Source organism: Apis cerana, linkage group LG12 (assembly GCF_029169275.1).
Source record: "Apis cerana isolate GH-2021 linkage group LG12, AcerK_1.0, whole genome shotgun sequence".
Taxonomy (NCBI): Eukaryota; Metazoa; Arthropoda; class Insecta; order Hymenoptera; family Apidae; genus Apis; species Apis cerana.
Window position 1 is genome coordinate 5563611 of NC_083863.1, and position 20876 is coordinate 5584486.

At 35.1% G+C, this 20876-nt stretch overlaps 1 protein-coding gene and 1 long non-coding RNA gene across 17 annotated transcripts in view; one reads left to right on the forward strand and one right to left on the reverse strand.

Annotated features, from left to right (window-relative positions):
* LOC107995510 (disks large homolog 4) overlaps positions 1–20876 on the reverse strand; it is a 394817-nt gene that overhangs the window by 203850 nt on the left and 170091 nt on the right. For 14 of the 15 annotated variants that reach the window (XM_062082707.1, XM_062082704.1, XM_017053064.3 and 11 more), the window contains exon 4: positions 2120–2215. The exons of the other annotated variant lie outside the window; for it this stretch is intronic. In XM_062082707.1, coding sequence (XP_061938691.1) covers positions 2120–2215 — 96 coding nt within the window. The remainder of the gene's footprint in view (positions 1–2119; positions 2216–20876) is intronic. 15 annotated transcript variants of the gene reach the window in all.
* LOC107995515 (uncharacterized) overlaps positions 1–20876 on the forward strand; it is a 119439-nt gene that overhangs the window by 78320 nt on the left and 20243 nt on the right. The window contains exon 5 of one of the 2 annotated variants that reach the window (XR_009832126.1): positions 15987–16112. The exons of the other annotated variant lie outside the window; for it this stretch is intronic. This is a non-coding gene — a long non-coding RNA (uncharacterized LOC107995515). The remainder of the gene's footprint in view (positions 1–15986; positions 16113–20876) is intronic. 2 annotated transcript variants of the gene reach the window in all.

Here is a 20876-nt window from a genome sequence, read left to right on the forward strand (position 1 = left end):
ATCTAAAGTGACCAGTGAGTAAAGTAGTTGTCTTTTCACGATTTGCATAGATTTTTATATTTCTTTTATATCTCTAGAGCTTTTATAATTCTATATCTATAATGGCGATAACGAAGTACAAAAATATCTACGATGGATCGTAGTTAATAATACTGGAGATTATTTTTTCGTAAAATTTTTGTAAAATCGACAAAATATATTTTGTATTGGTACTTCGAAAAAGAGTTCTCGATATCGTAAATATTCTCAGAACACTCTAAGATGTGAATCAGAATATCGATGTTCGACAAGTGAAAATTTACATATCAGCCAGTTAATCAAAGTTCGCGCGGTTATTCGATGACATGGTGACGAGTAACGTTTATGTTTATAATCTGCGCGCCTGAAACGTCGCTATTATTTCATTACCGTCCTTTCCGCACAGATGTAATTTCGACACGAAACGTTGCGGACATAAGGCACAATTATCGTGGACGGATTCGTTCTGGCTTTCGGCACGGAGAATTGATGGATTGTGTGAAAATTACACGGTTTATCGCTTCGATTAAAGTCTTTAAAGTTTAAATTAAGCTGATTGACTTGGAAATAGAGTAACGGAAGAAGTATTTATATTTACATTTATATTAAAATTAAAAGTATATATATAAAATTAAAATATTGGATAATTATTTAGAATTTTATAAAAAAAAAAAAAGAAGAAGAAAAATCTTATGATCTAGTAATTGTAATAATTTTTGAAGTTTTTTCTTCTGTCAAGGGAATGGCTGTGGCAAAAAATTAATACGTTTCGAATTCCCGGAAATAATCAAGATTAACGATTATAGGATTGTCCTTTATCAGTTTAATTCAGATTAATCAGCTCAATGAAATCAAATGGAATATATTATATATCTATAGTTTCCACACTTTATTTGCAAATACGGTAACCGCCTAATAGAATTGATAATGCAGTCACGTTGATTTCTGGCATAATTTACAAATTATCTCGCCGCAACCGAGCCTATTATTGCTCTATGTTTAATCGTTGACTTTGTGCTCTCCGCTAATCGGCGAAATGACGTGTAAAATCGAAGCGTGTTTCAATCCATGTTCACAGACGGAGTGATAAGTAAATGAAATTATCGCCTATGTCGTTTCTCGTTTGTTTTTGCACGCATTATCTGTATATCTCCATCGTGTTTCTCATCTCTTAAAAGAGAGAGAGAGAGAGAGAGAGAAAGAGAGAGAGAGAGAGAGAGAGAGAGAGAGAGAGAGAGAGAGAGAGAGAAAGAAATTGGCTTTTATCGTACCGTCAACTTTACGAAATGAATTCCATTATACGAAATATTCGTGGACGCACAATAAAATCTATTCTAAGAGAATGCGGATCTCGGAAGGAAATAAGCAGAAAGATGACGAGGATTGCCAGGATAAATGCGTCTCTCTTTTTTTTCCGCTCTGTTCGTCGCGGAAATGAGAAAACGAAAAGAGGGAAGAACGTCGGAAACTGGAAAATTATAGTTCGTTCTTGATGCAAAATAGATTAATTTCTGTTTTTGTCATGGAAAAATAGTCCATTATGAGTGGCATCAAAAAAAAAATTGTGCAATGTTTCGAGATTCCATTTATTAGCAAGAATACTTTTGATTAACTATTTGATTTCGCGAGTTTAAACATTTTTCTTATGTAAAAACGAGAATAGAAGAGTAGATTAATAAGAAAATATCGACAGTCACTAATTGATCGACTAGCATTTTGCAGCTAATGTTGCGGAGGAATTACATGGGAGAAACACGTCGATAAAATAGGAAACGTTGCAGTTATAGCGCAAGAGAAGAAACTTGAGATTTCCTTATTGCCAACCGAGTCTCGATGATTCGATTCACAATCGATTAAATTAAGATATCGTTGAATATATTAAAAAAAAATTTACTTTTCATACAGTTTAATTTTTTAAAAATATATCTTTTTTAAATTTTTGAAATTAATTGGGAACACAAGTGGTATAATTGTTAAAACTTATTAGTTAGTATCCTTCGACAACGTTTTTTGAGCAACGTCATTCTTTCAAGTTACAAATTAAGAACAAGAACAGATGGAAAATTAATCGTGACACGACATTATTTACAATCTTACGAACCTGAGTTTCGTCTACGTGGTCTGGAGCCTCTGGACTGGCCGACTTACGGCCATAAATGTTCGACAGAGTCTGGTTCACCGGGAAGTCTGGACCACCCTGCAATAACCACACGATCTAAAAACATCTCTACATGTTCTTTCAATAAGAAAACGATAAGTACTTCCGGTAAACTCTGTACATTTTATTTCAAAACAAACGCTGTTAAAGCATCGTATACGGTACACACATGAATATTCATGTTCAAAACTGCATCATTTAACAAATTCAAAATTCGTAATTAACATAATCAATATCCTTTCTCCCGACAACCGCAACCATCGTTCTAATAGCGGATTAAACATGCATAAAATAATAGATTTCGAAAAGCCCTGTTGTTGTACAGTTTGGAAATCGATAGACCAAATATCTACAACGTTAGAACCCTCTCTACGGTTCTACGGTCCACGCTTTCTACGCTCCAGATAAATCAATTACAACTTGGAAACAAGGAGAAATTCAATACGCCCCTAATTTACGATGTCCTCTTTCTGATCACGATCCGCCCTCCCCTCCCTCTATCAATTCCAAATATTCCAAATATTCCAATATTGAACTCATGCGATAGTCGTACATACACGTACATGTGGGTGGCCAGATAAATTCGAGTCGAACAAATCTCTCCATGATTTAATTTCCAATTCAAGAATTAAGCCTTAACTCGATCCCTGGACTGGCAATTTAAACTTCTTGTTTTCCTCTGTCTTCGTCGCGTTTCCAGGCGCGTCCAGCCGTTCGACGTTCGATTCGATCATTTGGTCCAGAGAGTGGTACAGTTGGGCCAGGCTTGGAAGGCGGGCAAATAAATAGTACCGGCGAGACGCAAAGTCAATTATCGTTGAACGGAAGTTGATGGAAGTTCCGCCGGTACGCGTATTGCAACCGCGTTAAACGAGCCAAACAGAATTATTCATGGTGAACTTTCGATGCGCAGGTGTGTTTAACATCCCGCGCCACTTTTCCTCGATGCGGCCTATTCGTGCACGTTGCACCCTTTATTAAATATACACTATTACCCCTATCGTCCTCGTTTGCACCGACTGTTTGTTCAGCTTCGCGTCAGAGAACGTCAAACTCGATAATAGATATTGTACTCGTTGCTCACGCGTCAATAAACCTCGTCAAGATTTTCTTTTCTGCTGCTGCTGCTGCTGCTATATCGCGAGATGAATAAAATTGAAAATAAACTTTTCTAATTTTGAAATCAACGACGAGTTTATTTCATTGCTGAATATTACTGGGATCGAAGTTTATCTTTCGGAAAATTATGCATCGATATTCATTCTCGAAGCTATTCGTTTTAATATCAATCCACTTTAAAGTTAAATAAGATTGATCGATTTTTACATCAAGATCATCTCAAGGTATATTATATATGTTCCTATTATAAAACCGAAAAATTGTCTTTACCATTTTATTTTTTTACGCAGTTTCGCTGTTATAAATTCTCTATTTCGAGTTCCTCCCTTTCTTTTTATTGCTTAATTAATCGCGAATTGCATCAGAAATGAAACCTTTTTAAACGCAAAGGAAGACGAGTGTAAAAACCGAGAGAAAGAAAGAGCGGATAAAATGGAATTGTCTGAAGAATAAAAGAAACTCGGATCGATTTATCGCGTGGAAAGAAAATGTAAACGAAATACCACTTTCTGGATGTCGATCGAGAGGAAAACGTCAAACTTTGGAATACTCGTTTGACGTAGCGTGACGGTTTCACGCTAGAAAAGTATCGAAGAGATGCCACGATTCTCTGTGTATATTACAATATATTTGTATTATATTTATACGAACGGAACGAACGCAACGATATATTTGAATCACGATTATCCACGCGTGCAAATTGAAAGAAAATACGAGGCTGAATAAAACACGCCCGGCTATTTTTCCAATTTACCGGATATAAAATCATTTTTGCGCTCCCCGGATCGAGGAGGAATTTACAAACTGAAATTACCGATGAAATATTAGCTACACGCGCCGGGTCACTCGTAGCTATCATGACGACATCGTTTATGCATTCCGTGACATTCGTGAAACGTGCCATGATCCTTTGTCATCCTCGTACGTTGCAACCTATTACAATACAAAGAGCTTAGTGGGCAATAAAGTACAAGAGACAGTAATTCGTATAAACCATTTAAGATTTTAATACGCGCCCGTATTATTGTTTGTACAAGAAAGATACTCGAAGGCGTGTTGAATAATTTAGATAAAAAGATCTAACCTATTTTTACAAACTTGCATTATAAAATGGAATAATTAAATGGAATAATTATTTTCAATATCAAGAATACATATATATTGTACTCTTCGATAATTGATCGATTAGCTTGCAATTAAGTCTCGTGCGTATCGGGAGGCTACTTTTGAATCGAAGTTTTCGAGGGTGAAGTATTGTTTTCAGACAAGAGTTTTCGCCTCTAAATTTATCTTATGCGAAAGTTTCGCGGTGGCTTCATTTCGATGCATCAGAAGAGTTCCCTTCCCGATCTCGGGACTTCAAACAGACGCGCGCTACGTTTGCCGAAGACTCGAGACTCGGTCTCATCTTCGAATAAACGAACTCGACGCACAAGTGCCTTTTCAATTCGTCTTGCTCTGCCCCGGCTATATACGGAATCACGCGTGCTTTCTCTCAAGCGGAACCGCTCCCGTATCTCAGGCCGAAAATAATCAACGAGATAGAGGCGGAGAACAATAAGAGTTTCCTTACGAAACGAAACTATCTCTCAACGATATCGAGTGGAATATCGGAGGGGTATTTCGAAAAATATTCGTAAAGCAAATTTTTAGAATATTCCAGAGCGTTGCCTTTAATAGGATTTAATGGAATTTCAAGATAAATTACCAGGACAGATATATATTTATTTCTATTTTTTCGTTCGAGATTCTTCAAATTGGTTCTCGATGTACGTACGCTCGTCCAATTTCGGTAATTCTCCATCTATTCACGTTATAGTGTTTACGGGTGATGACAGTTTGGCCGTAACTACTCGCGTATTGACGCTTACCCGATCACATTCGTTGGTTCGCAAAACGGTCCAGCATATCCACCGGCTCTAGGAGCCCTATCTAGGGAGCTTATAGAAGTTTAACAGGCGCGACGAGTTGCCGCAGCAGTTGAACGTTGCCAATAATTTTCGTTTCTCTCGATTCGACCCTTCCAATCGGTGGCCCCTTGTTGGAAATTCGATGGACCATAGAGAGGCTTTCGAGTTGGCGTGTAAGTAAGCGTGGCGGAAACGTGGAAACGTTTCGAAACGTGGCAAAGGTTGATCGATCCTCGCCACGATATATTATCGAATTGTTCTCTTGTGGAAGATTCGATTCCACGCCGGGAATACGAGACGAGAATTCCACTCGATGGCCAATTCCAAGTTTTATCGATCGACTCGAACGATTGCAAAGTATACACGAAACATGGGAATACCTGAACTTTCAATTACTTGATAGTTTGACCTCGGTATGTACAGTTACATTTTTCATCGCGACAACCTGCTCGCTACGGTTTCTTATCGAGAGAGAGAAAGAGAATGGATATACGTTACATGTATGAGATCGAGGAAAGGGGATTTTGGTATTTTGATATCGAACTGTTTGATCGGTGAAAATGGAATTTTCAGAGACGAGAATAGAACGATTTTTAAAATACACAGTCAAACCGGAACGGAGCGAATTTCTTCTTTGTCAACGTTTTTACAAATTCCACCATGAAATTCGAGTTTATGTAACACGTTATAAATTGGATAAACGTTTGTCTCTTTCAAAATGAAACCTTCTATAAATGTCTACACACATATATCTTATATACAATGCTGAAAAATCCTAAGAGATAGCACAACAAGGATAAGAGAGATATTTTATAAGAACATTCAACGAAAGCTCTAAATATTGCTCGAGATGCGCTTAAGCTTCCTCCAAAGCTTATAAAAAAAATCTCATCTGTGCGCGTATCTCCTATATCCCCTCCTCGATAACGATTGGTTTTTTTTTGTAGTCCTAGCTCAAAGATGGCGCTCAATTGGAAGCTCGTCGTTGAGCGAGGATCGTCTCGCAATAAAATCTCTCGCTCTGTGAATTCAGAGAGGACTTCGTGAAAAGACGTCGATGATGATCGAATACTCGCGTTCCGCGGTGACGCAGAGCAATTTTATTCCTCGACGCCAAAACGTCCTTTCGTCATTCGGTGCAAGTTGGCGCGATCGTAGGTGAATCACGCAAAGCTCTTTCCAACGGATGGAAACGGATACTTCCGGTTGAAACGAATTGATGCTTCGTGGCACGTACTTCTTCGTGGCCTCCAGGCGATGAACGTGCGTATATATATATATATATATACTTGATTCTTGACTGATCGAGAATTTCGACAGTCGATCATTTGAAATTCTCGTGTGCGCGGTGAAGTGATGATTTTCGAAGAATATAAGAGAGATGAATTGGAGATCAAGCGATATTATTACAGGAGGAACAATCGAAATGGTTATTTTTATCCTCTCTGTCATTTTCTCGATAATTTAATCGATTCGAATAACGAAATTTTACGTAAGCCAATTGAATCGCCGATTGGAAATTGAAGGAACCGATAACGCGTGTTTAACTACTGGCAAATTACATTTGCTGAGTCTGGCTAGGGACCAATTCTACTAGATCTATTATATCGATGCATTAATGCCTCGGCGCAGTTGCCGATAATATTCATCGATAGCAAATAATTTCGGTAGCAGAGAATTATGATGTTTTGGAATATATTTCCAATATATCGTTAACATGTTATACGAAAGACGTAATCAACAAAACAATTTTCGAACGAATAATTCATTAAATTCCTATCCTTTAACGTCCAACAAATTTTTCCACGTTTAAAAAAAAAAAAAAAAAAGAAGAAAAGAAAAGAAAAAAAAGAAATGCGTGGAAAATATTTTTCACGATGGCGGAGAGTGACAGAATTTAATCTGCCTTAAAGCTTTAAACACGCTCCACTATTTGCTGAAACTCGCCATATTTTTGTTGGATAATCTTCGCTCGCTAAGCCCCGGAATTTCGTTTAAATTCCGTACGAAATGTGCGTCGAAATTATGCTTGAGAAAAGGGAACCGAGCAACAACATATCTTACAAAATTCTAGGGACGTTTCGACGTTTTCGAACGGGAGTTTTCTTCCGCCGAGATTTTCGAATATCCCGCTGTTGGGGGTTGGCCATCGTTACCGTGAGAATAAAATAAGGGGTTTACCTTTTCTATATTATTCGATAGAGTCCGAATTGGAACGGTATCGAGGGAGGATTCCCCGTTCCTTTATAACCGATATCTTTATGCTCCTTTATGCGTTGCAAAAGACCATACGTCATCCTTGATATTTCTTCTTTCGAAAGAGGAAGAGGGGAGGGGAGAAAGGGCATTCAGTCGTCTGAAAATGAGATTCCTTTGTATCCTTTGGCCTTTTTTGCGCCGATAATTTTCCGATTCTTGAATTGTCCGCTCGCCCGGCTTACATTCAGATATCCTGTGGCGTTTTATTATCGTGCAAATCACGCGTACCCTCCCCATTCTGTCGAAAAAAGGTTGGAAGTTAGCTGTTAGTTGTGGACGGATGGCTATACGTATAGTAATTCATCGTTAGTTCATTTATTCGCTAGAGCAAACGTAGTAGATTTATTTGATAGGACTTAAATCTCTATTAATCTTGTTATCCTCCATATATAATTTTACTCTCGGCATACAGAATCTATATAGCTTTGCGCTCCATAGCATTGTTCAATTTCGAGCAACAGGCAATTTAATAGGTCTTGCAGGATCCAAAATCTCGAATTCCCTTCCTTCGTTAGCTTCACCACAGCTCTCAGCAATTACCACCGCTCTCTAAATGCCAAGTCGAATAGCCATCAACCCGGCAAAGGCTCTCTATTCCTCATTTTACTCGACGATTATCGAATTTTTGCAATAATTTCCCAATCTCTTCTCCTGATTTTGAACGAAAGACGATCTAGAAATCGTGATCTTCCATGTTTTCACATACAACCATCCCGTATAAAAATGAATCGAAAGTTTACGGTACGATCTATCACACGCAGACAAGATGAAAGAGAGAGAGAGAGAGAGATAAAGAGAAAGAGTTCTCCAAAGCGCGAATTCTCGCTTGAACGCGACACCTTTTCAAAGAAGATGTCGAGAGAACTGGAAAAAAACGAGAAGGACGCGCAACGTCAACGCGCTCGAAACCCTTGACCTGTGAAACCCTGTCCCCGCGAGACAGTATTTCGTTCCATCGAGTTCACGTTCTTTCATCTTTCGTGATAAAAGTGTTACCGTTCTCGAATGATTCCCAAAGCTAGCCGATGAAATTAGTTTCGGTTATAGAGTATCGACGATGCCGCCGACGACTCTATAAAACCCGTGACACGCTGGGATTATCGAAGCGTCGCGTTGAAGAAGAGCGCCCCTATTCGATACGCAAGTTACGATCTTGGACAGGGGGTTGTCTGTTAACATTAGAGTTAGGATAGGAAATTCTTTGTTTCGAGACAGAACTTTATTCCGTCTCGAAAATTGCGAAAGGGACTTTTCTCCCCTTTGATGTATTTGATTTTTTTTTTTTATTCTTTCTTTCGTGATGCGTATCTGTCTCTGATATTAAACAGTGACAAAATGAAATATTCTCTGAAATGGATGTAATACGATGCGGTATCAGATGAGAATTGTGGCGTGTACGAGAGAAGACATTCGTGGAGAAAAGTTAATTAGAGACGGATGACTATCTCCGGTTGTCTGGTAATGAATTTCAGGAATGTCGGTTTCCATAACTGCCCGAGCATCGATCTAAATTACGATTGTCGGTTAACTAATTGTAAGCTTCCCCCGCAATTCCGTGAAATTACGAGTCGATGCAATCTTGCTTGATTGCGAATTAAGATTCCTGTGTACAATCGATGTTAATTCTTTAATACGATGTGAGAGACGAGTCTTTGAAATTATTTTAATAATAATTGATATCCATTTGTGATAAAATCAGAATTTGCGATAGTTTGTGCAGAATTCGTTTCGAGTCGTTATCGAAAAACCATTAGAATAAATTGTACTTCCAAAATTTGGTCGATCAATTATTCAGCGATCGATTTTTTCTCTGCCAAGGATCTCGGTAATAGATTCATTGTAATGGAATAGGGAAACTCAAAATGAAACGGAAGAGGAACAATTTTATGATTCCATCGGTCGAAGCTCGTTACAAACTGATGACTCCGACAGTAATAAATTTTATTCAGTCTTGTTACAAGGAAGATTCAATTTTACTGTCGCAATTCGATTTATCAACCCTTGATTCGGCGATGGTAGAAAAGTGTACTTATTAACCGATGTTTGATCAAGATTAATTGAAATTACCATATTTTCTTCGTAAAATAATAGTTATCACAACTACTGCTTATTAAATTTCACTTAAGCAATCTAAAAAATCCACCAAAAAAAAAAAATCGTTCGCTCCTTCAAAGGCGACGAAAGTTGGAGAAGATTTTAGGGTGGATCGAATTTAAAATTCAGAATCTGCCGTGAATAATCAGCCAATAACGATCACAATATATATTCTTCCGAAGTTGGAACGGAACTGGACAGATTTATGGGTTGATCGACCGCCAGTGACGTTGAGTCTAGGTATATAGACTCGAGATCGAGGCCACCAGTTCCCGGAGCGAATGATCGCGTGGTGGTGAAGTCGTTGTTACGGTGTTCATGGAACAAACGCGTACAGGGTGCTCTTGCTCGATACCGGACTCCTTTGTGAGCTGATGAAAAGAAGTCACGCGCCGGTGCGTGACCGGATATAGCGAATAGCTCGCGACGAGTGCATTCTGAATGCCCTTTACTTTGTCACCTCTTACTTTCTTTCCCTCCCCTTTGTTTTCGATTATTCTTAGGATTCTATTCTTTTTGGGATCTTTTTTTTTTTAATTTTATAAGAAGATGCAGATAAAGGGCGTTCGTTGAATTTCTTTCTTTCTTTCTAGAGAATCCTTTCTAGAGAATTATTAATAAAAATCAAATTAATTTTCTCAAATCCGAATAGTCGTCTGTGTACAGGGAAAGAAATTGCTCAAAGTGTTATCGTTCGATACAATATATTTCAAACTTCATTGTTGCTGTGAATTGAATACGTAAATGTTAATTAGAGATACATCGTGCTGATGGAGACCTTAAAGTAGCCTGCATCAGTTTCTATTAGCATGACTCTATGTATCCGTATAGCAAAGTGAATACCAGGGTCTTCTAATTTAATTAATCTAATAAGGTATAATATAAAATTATATTGTAATAATTATTATTAAAAGAATAACAATATAAAATATAAATTGTTATTTAAATTATTTTTACTATATTATTTTTTTCTTTATTTGATTTAGAATAACTATTGAAAAAAGTAATAATATTATTTATGAAATACAGTGTAAATATATAGCTCTGCCATTTATTATTTGAATTATTTCTACGAAGATAAAAATAGAAATGGCTTCTCTCTATATCTAAAGAGTAGCACAGAAAAATCTCTTATCTTCAGGAACAACCAAAGTTCTCATTCTCAAATCTGAACTATCCTAGCGTTTCAGAGATACCTCTCGTATTTATTTCCTCCTTTGTCTCCTAGTTTTTCTTTTTTTTTCTTTTCTTTTTTTTTTGTTCTCCTCCAGCCAACCCTCTCTGTTTTCTCCGCTTGTTTTTCCATCGCACTTCTACATCTCTTATCCAGTAGCTCCTTTTTGAATTTCTTCGTTTCTGTTTCTTTATTTAACTACTTCTCATTGTTCCATTCGCCATTCTTTCCCCCTTTGTTTTCCTTTAACTCTCGCGATCCCTCCTCCCTCTTTATCCCTTTCCCTCTCCCCCAACTTGTTCTTTCCACCTGGCCCTACTTTGAATTCCCTTGATCTACACCCATGTTCGATCTCAAAGAACGACGCAACGTGTTCTACCCTGTGCACGATTCTGCGCACGTGTTCATGATGCTTTCGATATGCTTTCGGTGTCAGCCATTTATAAAATAGAAAAGCTCGCGTCGATGGCAATAAACTTTAGAAAAAAATTCTTTAGAAAGCAATTCGGTTGTTGGTATTCCAACGTTTATTTCGCTCGCTGGTTTTCTTCGAGTAACGTTTCGCAAATGCAAATTGAAATCTATTAGATTGGTTCGACAGACTCGAAGACGATGTTGCATAGAAGATAGAATATATGGCGGAAAATAAAATTATAATTTTAAATATTGAACAATATTAAAAATTCATATGAATACTCGTCTTATTTTTTGGCAAAAGTATGTTTAAGAGTATTATTAAGTCACTGCACGAATAATATCATTTCGAAAGTGTCATTGCAAAGAATTATTTATTATAAGCTTTTAACAAAATTAAGTCATCGTAAATGTATATATATATTTATAATTAAATATATAATAAAATCGAAAATAATGAAAATTATACAATATAAGTGGTATTAATAAATAGATTCTTGGAATGAATAAATAGATTCTTGTGTTTCTTGTCTAAAATTTATGTTCGACGAGCAAATTCTTGTGATGTCGGATTATTATAGATATTCGATATTATTGATCTTCATAGGGAATCGATTGATTTTTCCAGATATTTCTGTCAAACAAGCTCGTACATTAAACGAGAAACTGTTTCGAGCAAGTCACGCTGGAATTCCGTATCTGTCTATATACTCTCTCTACGCTCGAAAAATATACACTTGTAAATTTCACGCGGCAATCGTTCTGTTTCGCTATTTCAAACATACATACGTGCATATGTAGTTATAAAGAGAACTGGTTCGGAATATTATATGGTGATGCAGTAATTCTATGAAAAATTGAAAGAAAAATAGAATAGCATGGGAAACCGGAGCAAAAAAATATCATGAAAATTTGAAAATTTGAAAATTTGGGTAAGAACTTGAATTTTTCAATTCGTAAATAAGTAACGTAACGTAACAGGGATATTAATTTTACAGGTCAAACGAAATTTCGATATTTCGAAAGAAATAGAATATATTATTCTAAAAACTCGATATTTTTGTAAAAATCGAACAAATCTAAATTCCTATGATAGTAATATTGAGTAATATAAGGATTCAAATTTGATTAATTTATATTTCTAAATTTGAGCTTATTTAAATTTCTAATTATTCTAACCATTGTTGCAAATTTCCTTTTTCTTATAATTCAAATCTGATTGGATCAGATATTTTTAATATGAGATTTATTCAAATTTCTTTTCTTCGAGCTTTACTTCCATGAAATATAATTCCCCGTATGATAATCGCAAAGGTATTCCTGACACGAACATACATTCGTTCGATTTGATCCGAATTTGAGGATTCGACCAAAGCTTCCAGATTATTGTGCATCGATGCAACGATTTGTCTGGGCACAGTTAGTTGTAACAGAACGCGTAGCATCGGAACGAAATCGATGAACGAAACGACTCTGGGTTGGATTAAACCACGCATATCTGGCATCCATTGCAGGTTGCTGCGCTGCCAAATATTTCTGTCGACAACGAGCAGTGGGAAGACACTGAAATATGACCTGTGCGGCCGCGCTACTGGATTGCGAAATCTGGATATATCATGCGCGAATAAATGACCCAGGTTACAAGTATTTCTGATATATATATTTTATTGCGACGGAAAAAGGAAGAGAAAGATCAGGAGAGTTCAGTTCAATGAAATATTTTTGTCATTTGGACATTTATTGATAATAATGTGATTATTGAGATTAGAAAGTTGGAATTATTGGGATGTAGTGGATGGGGCGAGTGAAGTCTTGCTAAATTTTTAAAATAAATTCATTTAACTTTTTCGATTCATTTCGAGAAACAAGATTATAATTATTATTACAATTATTCTTAATAAATTGCAAAATTAATTATTTCATACGTAATAACAATCTGAATCGTAGATTTTAATTGCTCGGAAATATTCAATCCTTTCATTACATCGTTTTCTAACTTCACGAAATATATTCCGTGGCGTATAATAAGAATTTAAAATCAGTGAGTGAAATGAAACCGGGCAACTTCAATAATATAAAAGGAAAGAATAGAATCTTAATTGAGTTTTAAAAGCAGTGTCTGTCCAATTCGACCAAAACTTTCCATTGAATTACTCGACACGTAACGCACGATGATTATGCGATGCTCTTCGAATCGAATTGTTCAAGAGAGTTCACCAGTTTGCGGGAACTTACTTTCGAAACAGTGAAACGTGTTTCGTTTAGTGGATAAAGCCGCTCTCAAAACTCGGCCATTGTTTTTGACGAGTTAGTCGATCGAGTAAAGTTCAGAAATCCGTTTTAATTTTCCTTTTTCCCTCGAACGTGTACTGTTAAAAGCAGTAACAGTTAAAAGAAATATCTTTTAATTATAAAGTAAATCATAATTAAATATATAGAATTGCAGATACTAAAAAGAAAAATAATAGAAAAGTTTGTTATACAGTTACAAAGATTTAAGATTTACTGAAAAATTCAACGAATTAGATAATGAATATCCTTCATTATCGTTTGCACGCCTCAATATCATATCATTTTAGAATTTTAGAGTTCAAAGAATTCCTAGAATTATTGGAAAGAAAAATTCAGAATACCATTAGAATCAAAAATCGAAGATCAATAATTATTATTTATTAGTCACAAGATTAACTTGGAAAATTCTTCGAATGAGAAAGGTGGCGCAATTTTGCAATATTCAGGATTGATTGACGATTCTAACATCTAACGTATAATGTGATGGAAAAATGAAAAATGATAAGACGAAAGAAAGAAGATCGATGGAACAAGAAGATATAAAAGACAGAGAGACAGTAGGTGTTAAAGCTGATCAAATCTGTTTAAAGTATCTCTCCGGAGGATTCCTTCGTGTTGATCACTCGAAAGGATTTAGTTTACGATGTTACGTAAACTTTTCGCCCCTTGTGGAGCCAACGTTTAGTTATCGATGGATGGCTCGACAACACGAATACCATGCAAGATTTAAGCAGCCTGTTGTGCGTTTAAGCTTCTCTGGAACCACCGGGATGATGGCTTGACTGAGCTAATTATCGACTATTGTATACCCTAAATCCAGCTTATGTTAGGTAGGTGTTCAACCATCGTTTGGAATTACGATTTAAGCCATTGAAAATTTTGTTCTTTCTTGACGAAAGAATTCATCAATTTTCACTTGACATTGTGAATATTGTGAATATTAAATATAAGAATATTAAATTTTATAAAATTATTATTTTAAGAAAAAGGAAATAATCTTCACAGAAAAAGAAATATAAAAGAAGAATTAATCTCATTAATTGTCAGCAGCAAATTGCGTAGAAATATTCAACGAGGTATAATAAAGAAAAGGGAGAAAATAATCATATCTTTAATATTGAAGACGGAATCGGAAAAAGAATGATGATAACAAAGTTTAAATAGAATTTACATATCTTGCTCCAGATTACACAAGAGACGAAAATTCTATAGTAAACGCGTTTCGTTTAGCGACAAGTCAACTGACTTAACAATGTTTTATACGTATGCAAGTTGTTTTGACAGTTCGGCTAACTAGTCTTGGTCCTCAAGATTGCACGCATCACGAGACAGTCGAGAATAAACTCTCGAGTAATAATTTCACTCTACACGAGCTCATTCCCCCACCACGGGATGAAACGTAACTGTATTCCATAAAATTTGAAAGAACATTATAAATATTCCACGTCTTCAACGCGAAATTATGGAAACGTAACGTTCATTCTTCTCGATAATATTCGCTTTTCCCTATGATATTTTTATCACGAATATAAAAAAGGACATCGTTTTTTAAAAAAATTTCGCGCCTGAAAGAGTCCATTATTCAATTCGCAACATTTGATGTGTTAAAATGCCGAGTTTATTGAAATCGTTCGTTTCGATCCTCGATTTCCTAGCCCTTTTCTCCGTGCATGGCTAGCCGCCATGCCGTTCAATAGGAATGAATGGAAAGAACGAACAAGAATGCGATGATAAGGGCGAGGTCGAAATGCATGGACGAAGCAAAGAAGCTGTTCCGGCAATATGAAAAATTCGAGAGAAAATTTTCATCTCTTCTTATTTGTTCAATTTCCACCAGTGAAATGGACATCGTTTTGTCCGACATACATATTGTATAAATTACTCGTCTCCTTAAATTTATCTTGGGATACGAGAAAATGGAGAAATCTTGATACGAATCAAAATTTATCGTCCATATATATTCATTAAAAGATGTGTAGAATATACTGTACTTATAAAAATTAATATAATTGAATGTGGATGGATATGCATACCTATTATATAATAATTAATAATCGTTATCACTTTCATAAATGCATGCAAACATAAAAGTTCAATTTGTAAAATAAATCAAAAATGTTAAGATAATAAAATAAAAGTATAATAAACTAAAGAAGTGAAACACGATGAAACTATTAATCAATTAATAATCTTATTAAAATAGTACAATATAAAAATGAATTATAATGATTTAAAATAATTTTAATTACATAAAATAAAGAAAAAAAAAACTAAAATCTAGAGATCAGATATTTTATTGCGTAAATTTTTTTAAATTCTACCACTCATCCATTTCCAAGTTTATAAATCGTGATTTAATACATGAAATATATATATAGATGTAACATGCTTGTCGCTATCGTGTCAACAACGGAGAATAAAATTCAACCGAAGGTAACGTTGTTTCTCTCTCTCTCTTTCTCTCTCCTTTTTTCCCCATTCGTTTTGACACACGCAACAATTTCAACCTCTGTTCGTTCCATAATTTACAGACCGCATTTTTTTTCAGGTATTATTAAAACCGGTGGAACCAGAAAACGAGAAACTAGAACGTTGATGAAAATCGTGACAGATACGAAAATAATTCGAAACGGTGGAAAACGTCAATTAATATTAACGAGAACGATCGACAAAGGTGAATTTCATGAAACTCACGGGAAGAGAATAATAATTCATTTTTGCGCGTATCAATTTCTTGTTCCGAGGATCTTTCTCAATCGACGATCGACTGGCCACGTGAAAATTCGTTCCGCAAACCCGGAACGAATATATTTATAACGATTATGATATACGGTTTCCGCGGTATTCGCGAATATTTTTTAACGCGTTGAAAAAGATCCCGGCGGATTATAGCCGTTCAAACGATCAATTATCGAATTCTAGGTTTTTACGTTCTCTGGGGCTAATGCATCACGAATACAACATGCCGATAATCGAAATAGAGGCCATTCGAGGCCTCGCTGTTAACTCACGGCCGACGACGTATCAACGAAACCATGTGGATCGATACGATTCTCGTTTCGACAAAAAAAAAAATATCAACCGTGAGACGTTTAATTTTTCACCGGATTCCGATGCGGATTTTACCATAAATGTGATTTATTTTTTTGTCGGGAATTCGACAAATTCAGGAACTGGTAGTCGTTAAGAATATGAAAACTGGTAATCGTAAAGTCTATTTAAAAATAAAACGATCGCGAGTTTCAAAGCAATATCCATTTATGAAAAATATTTTTGGAAACTCTTTAAATTTTATTCTCTAAATGCATTAAATTAAATTAAGAGTAATCTTCCTTCCTTGCGAAAAATAATCTGAAGTAGTATCTCTCGAGAGTTCCAATCTCGAGATAGATTCGCATCCTTAAACTTTGATTGATCATCCCGATCCCTTTTCTTTAATTTCTTCTTCAGAAGGTTTCTTTATTGACAAAACGACGTAGAATTGGAAAAATTTTTCATAAAATTTATTTCCATTCTACGGAAGGATATCGGATTTCGAAGTTTCGAGGATCCAAATTTAAAATCGGACACCCCCGCGTCGAGGGAAAAAAAAAAAACGATCTAACCCATTTCGTCCCATTGTACACCACTCGAGGAGTTGGGTAATTGCGAACAATTAAAGCGAATTTTCAACTCGGTAATAATCGGTCGTTCTCGATGGTATTTCGAAGGAAAGGTTTTTCACGCTTCTCAAAGGGAAAAACTTTTGACCCCGTTCAAGTTCCATCCATCGTGGAACCGAAACTTCTGTCACGCCCCTTCACGATGAAATTACGTTTCAACCCTCTGCAATATCAGCTCCTTTTTTCCTGGACAGGGTGGCGGAGAAGTGTGCGAAGAATCGGGGGAAAATTTAAATATAGCCGGCAAATTCAGAATCCATCGTCACTGACCCGCGTGACCCTTGGAGAAAGATCGTCGATAAAAATTCTTGAAACGGGTCACTGATATTATTCAATCGCCGCTTCTTCCGCGAGATGTTGCACTTGTGAATCGCGAATAATTACGCAGAAAGTTATCCGTTTCGTTAAACGTGTGCGCTTTCGAGAAGATGAGAATCGACTTATTTTAAGATGGAGACTATTCGACGATGCAAGGCTCACGAGGAATTCAAGATAGATTGTTTGGAAGAAAATATAATGATTCTTTTATCAAGTTTCTTTTTTTTTTTTTTTGAAATTTCTGACACAGAAAATGTATATACAACATTAGTTAAAAGTTTAGAAGTTATTCTTAAATTAGGTCACGAATTTTAAAGCGAAAGTTAGAATTTCGTAATCTCAAAAAATGATTTTTGGATACAAGTGCATTTACAGAAAGTACAAAAGTGGAATACACGCGATATTCAAAAGGATATAAATATATAAGTATATATTATGATGTTTAAACAGATGTTTATTTCAATTTTAATTATGTTAATAAAAATCTAATTAATAAAAAAATTTTTTAAAAATTCTACGCAGCTAGCGAAAAATTCTAAAATTTCTTATATTTTATTTTGCATAAATTAATTCAAAACATAAAATATATTACGCATAATGAACAATAACAGCAAAACAGACTTGTTTTCTTCCATTTTTGTCTATTTTGTTCTGCGTACATATTACGCAGAAGAAAAATAATTTAATTTGCAAGAACGTAATAAATTCTTTATCATTCTCAATTGTACCGCGTTCACGGATGAGATATTCTCGCAAATTGATATTTTATTATATGGACTTTTGAATAAAATATTTCGTTTATAGTTGCAAATCCAAAGTATGAAGTTTCTATCCACTGTTCATCGATCCATCCGATGGAAAACGACACATTTCACGTTTCACGAAGAATAAATTGATTTTTATTGGCTCGATTTCGAGCATATCGGCACGAACAATTAATGCATATTTATGCCGGAGCAGGGATTGAAGCGGCTCGGTGTTAAATAATGCAATTTTATTCAAACCATAACCGGTCGTACATCAGTAGCAATTCTTTCAGTTGGCGCAACTGTCTCAGCCCGGACGTTGCCTCTATTGTTATAAAATGAAAGTTTAACGACGCGATGATAAACAAAAGAGGGAAAATTAAAACCGGGCATTAAATCCCGACCCCTGGCAAAATGATTCGTGCAATGAACGCTGCCCAACCCGCTTTCATCCCCCTTTCATCCTATATTCCTTCACCCTCGCGATTCAAAATCGTGTGCGAATTAAAAAATGATGATTTTTCAATCTTGTCGAAATTTCAGAAAAAAAAGAGAACGAATTAAAATTTATCGATATAGAATGAAATAACCAAAATTATTTTAAGTAATTATTTTAAGTAATAGAAAAAAACAATATATCTGTTTTGTTATATAAATTGATTTTTCAGATTCCACGATTAAATTACCGAATGAATATTTATGGAATCGATAAAAATTTTCAAGTAATTCGTGATATCTAAAAAAAAAAAAATTTGTCCATTAAATTCAAATTTTAACAACGGGAGTCATTTTTCACCCCCTATTAGCTAATTCTTTCCAGATAATCGATCCAGGTGATTCACTTATCGTCGCGAAAAATACAATGGTTCCTTGCTAACAATAGAATCGGTAACAAGGAAAAAACTCCTAAAAGAAATAATAATTATTCTCGTATTTAGTTTCTCGTCGGTTTAATTGTTGCCCCGTCTCCTTTCTCCTTTATTCTATATCATCACGAATGAAAAATAAAACAGTCGAGCCAGATATAGCGAGATATCGGTTTACCTTGCGCATTTCGACGAGCATAGAGATAGTCGAAATATAAGATACGACTGAACGAAGATGATAGAAATGGAGGAAAGAAAGGAGCAGACCTAACTGCCGATAAAATTAAAGTTTCACGTAAAAATAATTCCACCACCATTGTGCAATCAAATAATTTTCTCGAGAACCAAGGTTTCCTTCTAAAAACTTTTATTCTATCTGTCTAGTTTATCTCCCTCTCTCTCTCTCCCTCTCTCTTTCTCTGTCTATCTTTTTATCCTCGCAATTGCCTTCTCCAGGAAGAACAGACGATTCCTAATTTGCAATTTACGGCTTTTCATCGGAATTTGCATCGAGGCATTACCTCGTCGAAGGAAAAAATTTCAGGCTGCGGTTGATAGGGAATATATTAAACGCGTATTAAAACAGAGATGGTTAAGGGATGAAAATTCAATAGGATGATTGTATATATAGTATAGTGAGACGTCTCGGTTCGTTTAAGACGACTCGGTATGTAAATGAAAAGGTCCATCATTTCGGTAATTAAAATGGAACACCTTCGTTTAACTATCGGTGATAAAATAATCTTGATTATTCCGTTTTAAACGTTTTTGTCCAAGATGGCGGGAAATATGAGAAGAGAGGCAAAGGTTATTTCGTTCGCTCTCATTATTCGCGCCTGTTTTCTCTTTCTTCTCTTTTCACTTCCTCCTTGTTTCTATGCGCCACGAGACGAACTTGCACTCGGATCGATAAGATTTATATTGATTAGAAGAGGAAGTGGAAATCTCTGGGGAATAAGATCGGAATAAGATTGGCTTGATCGAATGATGAGATAAGTGAATTATCCCATCGCGATGTGGAGGTAAGAGTAAACTGAGGAATGAAATGAACAAGCGATTTTGATAGAGGGGAAAGATAGGAAAGCATTTTGAGAAGGATCTCTGACGGGTGATAAATTTAAGTATAAGGGGAACAATTGATGTGAAAATGGATGATATATATTATGATGATATATTATTTAAGGAATGATTTTGCATAAACATTCGATAGTTTATTGGTTGGGATAAGATTGCCAATTTCATGATGACATCATTATTTAAATGATAAATTCATTCGAAGCGAGGCTAGTATTTTATGTTAATAAAATTTCTAATATTCATTTCATTTTTGCAGGGAAAGGACGTTTCTCAATCAATATATTATTATAATTAATATTATATTATTAATATATAGTAACACCAGAGGAAATAAACAATTGTTGAAAATTTCGTACATTACTTTAATTAAAATATGTAAAATATTAAATATTTAATTAAAATATTCAACATTTCTCTCCTGCATGATTTTAATTTAGATGTTACAACATTTCTAATATTTAATATTTTTTATGCGTGACTTTAATTTAGATGTTCCGAGTATTCTTAATTTGTAAAATTAACCATAAAAAAGTATTATTTAAATTATCCTTTGTTGAATAAACACTTTTACATTACAGAATATTTTTATATATTATTAACACAATGTTATTAAAGAATATATTTTTTTTCATCGATCACATGAAATTTTGTTAAATTTCTCGAAATTATTTGTCACTCAATCAATTTATATCAATACGTAAAGTATAAAGAATATATTCCAATAATATAGATAATTCAAAAAAAAATTTTAAATAAATTTTCTTAATTT